We start from the raw sequence: 9888 nt of genomic DNA on the forward strand, positions 1-9888 counted from the left end.
CAAAGGAGGAAAGACCAGCAAGTCAGTTAATTTTATACCAAGGCAGCATGTCTCGAAGAGGAACCATATATATTATACTTCAAAAGAGGGAGCACTTTAGCGGAAAGAAGCAAACTCCAGCATTCTTTCCTTTCAAGGAAATGCTTTAAGTTCTGTAAAATTTATTTTCCACATCAACTATACTTGAGGAAGAAAGGCAGACTTGCAGGACAGTCCTTGTTAGTTAGGCGTTAGATTAGATCATGGAATAAGCTCCTTTTTGTACATCAAGGCAGTAGCTAATTTCAGTCTATCCCATTGTTGTTTAATCTCACCGCAGATCATTTGCAGGAACTCTAATCTCAGGCCATAGGGAACTCCTTCACAGACCACATGCCCTTACCAAAGTTACATTAAGCATACCCATTCCTGTTACTCCATGTTTAGTGTGGAGTAAAAATGTTGCAGCACATACTGTTTTCACTACTATTATGAATTAAAACCAAAACTTAACTGCATGATGCAGAAGCTAAGAACACTGCTCCATCCTGAATTAGCTGAATTTACCCTGAAACACCATCCATTTAGTGCAGTCCATCCGAAAGTCAGAGCTAGGCATAATTTCACTTGACATCTACCAACCACAGCTATTTCCTGCAGAACTTGCATTTCCTCAGAAAGTCTGCAATTCAGATGGAAATTATCACATAGCTTTGCCCATTGGAGCACTGAAGCCAATACAACACTCAATCCAACCAGCTCTTTATTACCATTATATGAAATACTGTTCCCAGATATTAAACAAAAAGCAATTAAGTCCAGAAGCCAGCTGCATGTTACTTTTCAGTACCCAGAATATCCAACTTACTAAGTTCTTCACCTTCCATACCAACTTTCTTCCTGTTCAACAGATTTTAAAATCAATATAGTTTGATCCACAGCACCATTTGTAAGTTACACACCCAGAAAGAAGCACAAGTCTTGAAAGGCTAGGTTGCAAAAATCTAAAGATTTAGACTTGCATTTTACCATTGTCGAGTATTACAAGACAGTTCTTTATCTTAAAGTGCCAGGTTTACATACAAACTATTAAAACAATAGTAAAAAAGGTAAACTTAAAACCTGCTAAGAAAGCAGTGAGGTCAAGTAGTTGCCTCCAGAGTTTTCTGCAGAGTGTTCAGCAAATTTAAGACCAGAATTTCTCAACTGCTCCTTTGTTTATGGGGAGAACAGCAAGCAGAAGCTAGTGGTCACTGCCCATAACATCCCATCTTGCAGAAGGAAGATGCATGTATCTTTCACAAAATGGAGTAGCATATGTTGTAAGAGATACATCTAAACATTCTATGAAGTAACACCATTGGCAAAGTCTAATAAAAAGGGATTTTACTGCTGGAGCTACACTAGCCTCCTGAAAAAGTACCATTATCACCACACTTTTCAAGAGTGGGATTTTGGTACAGGAATCAGGTCACACTGTGACTTTATATATTTAATGTTTCCCTGTAAACAGGGGAGCATACACACTAACTCATATGGTCTCAGTTCATTTAAAATTCTGCATCCAGGGTGAAAGAGTTGTCTGTGGGCTTCGACATGACTCCCATTCTCTGATATTCACCTACTCGCTTCTCAAAGAAATTGGTCTTGCCTTCTAGAGAGATGTTTTCCATGAAGTCAAAAGGATTCTCTGCTTTGTATATCTGAAATGCAAAGGCAATTCTATAGTCACTACAGGTGTTCACATCTCAAATATGTGAGAGCATTAGAGATCAGCTGGAAGGAGTCTGATGACACTATCAGCAGACTTACTATGTAGTGAATAAAAATCTCTGCCCCAAGCCTTCTCTACTGTAATTGTTCCTGCCTTTTAGCTGCAGTAGACAGAAGCACAACAACTCTTATATAGTTGTTTTCCCATAGCATTCTTTTGTTTTTCCTTCTGTCAGTCTCCAAACAGGATCTAGCAGCAAGACTTCTAAATGGTTTTACAAGTTATACCCATATTGCTGCAGCCATTTTAGGATTCAGGTTTCTGGAGGAAATTAAACTTAATGTTATCTTTTCCCCATGAAAGATGCAGTGTATTAGAGCCTTACCTTGTTAAATCCCAGTTCCAACATAAGCCGGTCTGCTACAAACTCTATGTACTGTTTCATTAAAGTGCAGTTCATGCCAATCAGCTTTACAGGCAGTGCCTCCGTCAAGAATTCCTGCAGATAATAGAAGCACTTTATGTACAGAAATTGGTATTCACTCTGTACCATCTAGGTTAATTTTATACCCAACAGCTCCCCAGCTTTCTGCTTAATTGCGATCAAGTTCCTAAACAAGGAGCAGACAATTACCTGTTCTATGAGAACAGCATTCATGATGATTTCCTTTACTCTCTCCTCTGATGGTTTGTGTATCAAGTGCTTGAACATGAGGCAGGCAAAATCACAGTGCAAGCCCTGGAAAGAAGTTTCAGTAAATTATTTCAGGAACACTGATTTAGAAGAGCCACTAGGCACCATCTTCACACTTGCCACATTATTTAGTATTATTTACAGACAACTTTCCGCATAACCAGAAGGAGGCATAAGCAAGTTCAGCCAGTACCAGCTGCACTTGCTCCAAATGGCAAGGTATACAGAGTGCAAGAGTTGGTGGGAACTACTTTACAGGAAGTAAAATGCTGAGTTCATTCGTTCTCTACTGTAAGACCCACAATGACACATGTTTACACATTTTAGTGAGCTTTATAGACTGCCTGTTTCTAAACATACTCCTGTTTAAAAATATAGGCTGCAATAGAGTATCATTACTTCATGCTACTGTGGCACACTACCATCTTAACTGCTAGAATTTGATTCATACCTCATCTCTACTGATGAGTTCGTTAGAAAAAGTGAGTCCAGGCATTAATCCCCTTTTCTTCAGCCAAAAAATTGATGCAAAAGAGCCAGAAAAGAAGATTCCTTCCACTGCTGCAAAAGCTACTACACGTTCTCCTATTAAGAAAAGATTGATAGTAATATCACACAGAAAACTTGCCAGGATTAATACCCAGAAGTTGCAAACAGACCAGTGAACTGCATCCTCCAAGGAGGATGGAGAAGTTTCTGCTCAAGTGTGCTATAGCCTGTCCTTAAAAGCTATTAAAGTAAAGGTTTGTAAACATGAGAGGAAGTAAAAACTAATTAGAGTCACTACTAAACAGCTGAAGCCAAGGCTCCTTCCCCCAGGTTAACCATCAATACCATCCTTTTTCAAAGATTGCACACTGAAAAAGAACAGTTATTTTAGCAGCTGATTTAAGTCAGTGTCTGCTCATCTTTGATTAAGTAAGGAACTTTGACCATGAAGAATGCTTTAATACTAGTGAAATAATGATCTGTACCATCTCATCTCACCTTTGAAGGGAGACATCAAGAATCAGTAAGGCAGGAGCTACAGCCTCCAATTGCACATGTCTACTTGCTAGATGGCAAGTAGAGTTCTGGACACATGATGGCAACTTACAATTTGATCATATAGCCAGGCATGTGAAGATTGCCACATGAGCCTCTATTATTCAAAGTGCCAGCAATTTTAGAGATTCATGTCAGTAGCTCATTTGCAAGATGAAAGTTATTTTGTTCATCTCCAGAATTATACCAGTATCTTACAGTATCTTATACCAGAGATCACTTATTGTCCTTATAACAACAAACCCTGTGAACTGTGAAGTCTCAAGAAATGGTGGTTGTTCCACCTTTTTTAGGGAAAGAATTTCACTTTGCTTCCAATAGATGTACTCACCATATGTTGCTTTCTTGTCCCCAATCCAGCACATGGCCCAGTCAGCCTTCTTTTTAACACATGGTAATGTTTCAATAGCATTAAAAAGAAATTCCCTGAGAAGGATAGAACTCATTAGGATCAGACATCAGCACAACTACAATAAGCATTCACTGCCATAGATGGCCTCGTTCACTTACAAGTGCTCTGCACCTTCACCCTGATAATTTCCTTCCCCATCTCATTTTGCAGCAATCTAGCTCTGTACCCATCAACTACTTTTTCATCACCTACCCACCACATCAACACCAGTTCACTTGAATTTCTGTGACAACATCAAGGGGAATACCATTTCATCAAGTGTTGTTGAACAAGGCTTTCAAAACTACAGATCAACCAGCCTCCAACTTTCCAGTGGCAAGGCACCAGAGCTCTCATGTAAGTTCTTCCTTAAACATTTACTGGAATTAATCATCCTAGAGTAGAAATGACACGGTCAGCTTTCTACAAAGTAGCAGCAATTAGATATATCTAGACTGCAAATAGCATTGCAGTTCCACATGACATTTCACTGAACAGGGTGTTGGTCTGACAAGAACAACAGAATAACTCAGTGCAGACTGCTCAAAGCCCTGTGTTTAGTTTTAAGGCACCATTCTTGAAATGATTCATCTTGCTATGACAACTTTACCCTTTGGTTTCAGTTTTAGTCAAGACCAAAAGCCACTTTTTGGCAAATGCAACATGCTTATTTCCTCCCAAGCAAAATACTCAAGTGAGTAAGGGCAGCACTTGCAATGTAAAAGTGCTAGCTGTTAACTAATGCACTGGGTTTTAGAGATGACATTTGAATAAAAGTGGTATCATTCTCAGAGAAACTTTCCAACATAGCTTTCTACTAGGTGCAGGGGTCCTCCATATGAGTGCTTACTGTAATATACTCCCCTTATTTGACTGCTCCATCTTTTATATGGTTTCATTCCTTTATTTCAGTATTAAGTGGTTTCAGTTTCACTGTTAATCTAAGCAAGTTCTTGTTCCTACACTTCAGAAAAGAAAGATATTCTGAAATAAAGCTGCTCTTCAGCAGCAGTGGCATTTTATATAAATCTAGTTTAAAACGTAAAATTACCCTTTAAGTCAGAGTGACCGATATCCATCATTTAGATCTCAACACTTTAAAAGTTTTGAACCTTTCATCGCTGAGCAATACGAACCTCTCTTTAGAATCTTTAATGTAGGTGTCAATAAGAAGACTGTACATTTCTGAATGTATATTTTCCATGGCAATCTGGAAGCCATAGAAACAGCGAGCTTCTGTGATTTGTACTTCTTGACTGAACCGCTCCACCTAGAGGAAATAAATGAACATTTGCAAAAGCATTTGTCACTCAGCTGCAGGTTAGAGGTATTGACGCTGTCTTTAGCAGTTCTTGCTTGGCCCACAGAATCCTCTTCCGATTAAATCCAGAGGTGTGGATTATTAACAGCAATATGAAAAGCAGTAACCCCTCACAGCTCCAAGTTGTAAGTTACTCTTTAGTCCCAAGAGAAATGGTAAAACTTCTTAGTATTGCTCACCCCCATTAGGGAGAAGAACACTGAGAGGGTAGAAGCAGAACAAGGGCTCTGAACCAGTCAGGCATTACTGTAAGGCAACGCTCAGTGCCCCAGAGGGAGTGGGTAAACTTGTGGATTACAAAAGCAACCCCCATTTGCTAATCAGCATAAGACAGCATTACATGTTGTGAGGCTGTAACACTACATGATCTAGCAAACAAGCTAGATCAGCCAGCAAGCATGTCCAACGTGTAGTCAGCTATCCGGTTATCTTCACGAAGTGATGTTTCTGTCAGGACCGTTTCTACACACTTACCAAGTTTTCGTTGACAATGCCATCGCTGGCGGCAAAGAAGGCAAGAACGTGAGAAATGAAGTACTTCTCCTCAGGCTTCAGGGACTCCCAGTGCTGGATGTCTTTGGAAAGGTCCACCTAAAGCATCGCAAAAAAGAAGCAATGAAACAAACGAAGAGACCGGGGCTTCGGGTACCGAAGCCGGTTCCCGAGTGCCAGGGCTGCGGGTGGGAGCAGCCGGGTCCCGCGCCCCCCTCACCTCCTCCGCCGTCCAGAAGGAGGCCTCGGCCTTCTTGTACATCTGCCAGATGTCATGGTACTGGATGGGGAAGATGACGAAGCGGCGGGGGTTGTCCCGCAGCAGCGGCTCCTCCTCCTCTTCCTCCTCGCCCCGCGGCACCTGGAGCGGCGGAGAGCGGCTCGGGCTCGGCTCGCCTCAGCGGCGGGGGCGGGGCGGGGGGCTGAGGCGACGCCGGGCTTTGGCGGGAAACTGAGGGACGGCGGCTGGCTGGGGGAGGGGGTGGCAAGGAGACCCCCACGAGGGAGAGGGGCGCGGGGGCAGCCCCCGGCGGGGACGAGAGAAAGGAGAGACCACGCGTGGGGGAGAGGAGGACGGCGGAGCGGGGACTACATGAGCCGCCGGGGAAGGGGAGAGGGCAACAGGGCGGGCGCGGTGCCCGGGTTTTCCGCACTCACCGGCTTCCTGTCGCCCTCCTGGAAGATCTTGCGGGCAGCCTTGCTGGCCAGGACGCGGGCGCTGCTGAGCGCGGGGGGCTGCGGGGAGAGAGGGGCAGGGTGAGAGCGCTGCGGCGCTCCCGGGCGGGGAGCGGGAGGGAGGGCGGGTCCTCACCGTGTTCTCCTTGTCGCTCAGCGCCAGGTTCTTCATGGGCGACAGGTTCTTCGCGGGCGACAGGCGGGGCTGGTCGTGGCGGGCGGCGAGCGGGGCGCGGGCGGACAGCATAGCAGCGGCCAGGCGAGCAGCACCGAACGGCAGGAGCGCGGCCCCCCGCGCCGCCCCTTTATATCCCCTTCGAACTTGGCGCCAGAACGCTCGGCTGACCACTCACGGCCCGCACCGCGGCCCGCACCGCCCCCTCCACCGCCCGCCTCCGCGCTCCCATTGGCTGGCGCGCCGGCCGGGGCCCCGCCTTCCATTGTGGCGGCGGCAGCGGGAGGGAAAGACCTGCCCTTTGCTTTGGCGCCGGCGGAGCGGCGGAAAAGGCGGGAGAGCGGGTAGGCCCCGCCCCTCGCGGAGGCCGCCCCCCCCGGTGTAGCGCGGCCTGGCGCGGAATTCCATGTGGGGGGGCACAGCGGCGCTGCCCAGCCCGGCGGACGGCAGAGAGAAGGGGGCAAACTAAACGCAGCCGGGATCGCTTGCAGCATGCGAGGCTTCCTGCAAAGAGACGCGAAGCCGCGGGTCCCACGTAGTCATTATACCTGTTTTTAAAAGGTCGGGGTGCGACGGGAAAGGAGCAAATTTGTTTCCAGATACGGGAATGGCCATAATCTGGGTTTAAGGTAGAGATCTGGAAATCCCCTGTTGCCCCCATCCTGTCTTGCTCTCCCTCTCTCTTTTCTGGTCCCTCCTACCTACCGATTCATTTTCACATTCAACACCGGTTCCCGGGTTTGGAGACAGATCTCTCTATCCCGCATTTGGAGACAGAAATTGGCGTCCTGGAGAAACTGACTCCGTGTGCCACCTGGTTCCACATGTTTTAAATAAATAGCACAGGAAAGGGAGAATACAAGTATGAAGAAGAAGAGGTGAATATTTGTCGTGGTTTAACCCCAGCCAGCAACTCAGCACCACGCAGCCGCTCACTCACTTCCCTCCCCACTCAGTGGGATGGGGGAGAGAATCGGTGGAAAAAAAGTAAAACTCATGAGTTGAGATAAGAACAGTTTGATAGAACAGAAAGGAAGAAACTAATAATGATAATAATAACAATAATAATAATAAAATGATTGGAATATACAAAACAAGTGATGCACAATGCAATTGCTCGCCGCTCGCCAACCGATGCCCAGTTAGTTCCTGAGCAGCGATCCCTCCCCCAGGCCAACTCCCCCCAATTTATATACTGGACATGACATCACATGGTATGGAATACCCCTTTGGCCAGTTTGGGTCAGCTGTCCCAGCTGTGTCCCCTCCCAACTTCTTGTGCCCCTCCAGCCTTCTTGCTGGCTGGGCATGAGAAGCTGAAAAATCCTTGACTTAGTATAAACACTACTCAGCAACAACTGAAAACATCAGTGTTATCAACATTCTTCTCATACTGAATCCAAGACATAACACTTTACCAGCTACTAGAAAGAAAATTAACTCTATCCCAGCCAAAACCAGGACAATACTCATCTTCCTTTAAAAGTCAGCATTTATTTTACATTAATTAAATCGCCTTTATTTGAACAACGTTGTTTCCCCCATCCAACTCTGCAAAGGATCTGCTCCTGTCAACCAAAATGTTTTCCCTGAAGCAGTTTTGATGAAACCAGGTGCTTAATGAGAATTGGAGGCTTTTCTGCCATGTGGGATGCACAGTGTCCTTGAATGACACTAAGTGGTCACTGCCATCTGAGCACGTGCTCCTGAGAACCGGGACGATGAGTTACACGGCCCAGCACTGCACTGTGCCTGGCTGGAAGAGAAGCAGGTAGGGCAGGAGGGCAGCAGGAGACTGACCCCTCAGGGGACTCAATAGGGTCCTTTCGACTGTATAATGACACTAAGTTAAATTTACTGCTGTAATGAGTGGATTTGGAAGAACAAGAGTACTCCCCTCTGGCATCACCTCTGACACTGTAAATTCAGGTTGATTATTCATTTCAGCAGGTCAGTGTCAAGGTCACAAATTTGGGTCTGAGCTCTCCTCAGCTGGGATGTATCAGAAACTGCCAGCAGAGAGATTAGGCTTGTGGTATTTATTGGTCCCATTTAGGACATCGGACAGATGCAGGCACCCACCCAGGAGATGTTCTGTGGCACCTTCTGTGCTAAATACACATCCCAATATACAAATCTAAATGTACATTTTCATCCCAGGAGAGCGAGCACTGCAAAACCCCATCCTAGTGGGCAGCTTGGACAGGCGTGGACATGCTCCTGCTCTGTCCCAGGAAAGCAGGTCCCAGGGGCAGGGGTGCCAGGCAGCTCCCAAAAGGCTCACCAGCACCCACGTAGTGCCCTACTATCTCCTGCCACTTCTGCAGCTGCTGGAGGGGTTGGCAGAGAGCTACAGCAGCACCCTCCCCACCCCAGCCAAACTCATTTACCCCCCCACCCCAGTAAAAGACCGCAAAGCCACCAGCCCACAAGTCCTGGGCTGCCACCAAGGGCCGTCATGCTGCAACAGCCATGCTATCACTGCAGCTCAGCCACTCTTCTCAGAAGCCCATGGCAGGGGATCAAAGCCCTGCCCTCGGGACGATGGATCTGCAGGGAGAGAAAATGCCAGGGAGAGCACAGAGAGGGCCTGCAAGGAAGCACGTTGCACCTCTGTGCTGCTGTAGCCGCAGAAAAACGTTATTTGGGAGTGAGCGTCCACACTGAATTTTCCTATTACAGCAGTTTAACCCAATCACATTTGTTCCTCTAGGCACATCCCCAGGGTTTGCATGCTGTGCACGGTATTTAGCTGTGTACCTACAAGTGGTGTCATGGAGGAAAGCAAGCATGAGGAGCCCTCTCCCCTTCACATACATCCTCCTCCATGTTGCAACTGCATTTTGGGACCAGCGATATCAAGCCAGCTCCTTTGCCACAGCCGGGTTCAAGGCAGCAGGCTGCTGCCCTGCTTTGAGGTGCCAGTGCTCAGCATCACACTGGGGGATGTCAACTGCCCTCTCTTCAGGTGTGTGAAAGGATGCTCTGCTCTTCTGGAGTGGAGTTCTGTGTGTTTAAAAAAAAACCACCCCAAAACTCAAATCAGTTTCACACCGCCTTTGTTTACAGGAATTTAGACACTCAGAAAGGTGGAAGTAAGAGCAGCCTGGGGCAGCTGGGCGAGGCGGGTGTGGGGTGCTGTGTAACCATGCTGTTCACACAGGTCCCCCTCCAGACTGCCCGCCCTGGGTCCCAGCCAGAGCAGTGACCCCAGCACCCACCTCCGCCCAGGCCCAGGCATGTCTCACCAGCTGCAGGTGGAGCTCAGCAGCAGCCTCTCCCCCAGCCACTCCTGTTGCCGTATCCTCAGTGCCGGCACAGCAAAGCCCCTTCCCACCAGGCACGGCTTACGGCTCCCAAACCTCATGTCCCCATCACACGTCTGCTTCATCATGATGAGTGC

At 47.0% G+C, this 9888-nt stretch overlaps 1 protein-coding gene across 1 annotated transcript; it reads right to left on the bottom strand.

The window, feature by feature from the left end:
• Positions 1-1010: 1010 nt before the first annotated feature.
• Positions 1011-6573, bottom strand: RRM2 (ribonucleotide reductase regulatory subunit M2). The gene is made up of 10 exons (XM_075049866.1): positions 6447-6573; positions 6293-6370; positions 5856-5996; positions 5618-5734; positions 4959-5092; positions 3763-3857; positions 2839-2972; positions 2328-2432; positions 2079-2192; positions 1011-1682 (listed from the first exon to the last, which is right to left on the bottom strand). Exons 1-10 carry the CDS (start codon positions 6555-6557, stop codon positions 1530-1532), a joined length of 1182 nt encoding a protein of 393 aa, XP_074905967.1. The 5' UTR covers positions 6558-6573; the 3' UTR covers positions 1011-1529.
• Between the last annotated feature and the right edge of the window lie 3315 nt (positions 6574-9888).

The sequence above is a fragment of the Buteo buteo genome, chromosome 17, assembly GCF_964188355.1.
Source record: "Buteo buteo chromosome 17, bButBut1.hap1.1, whole genome shotgun sequence".
NCBI classification, from domain to species: domain Eukaryota; kingdom Metazoa; phylum Chordata; class Aves; order Accipitriformes; family Accipitridae; genus Buteo; species Buteo buteo.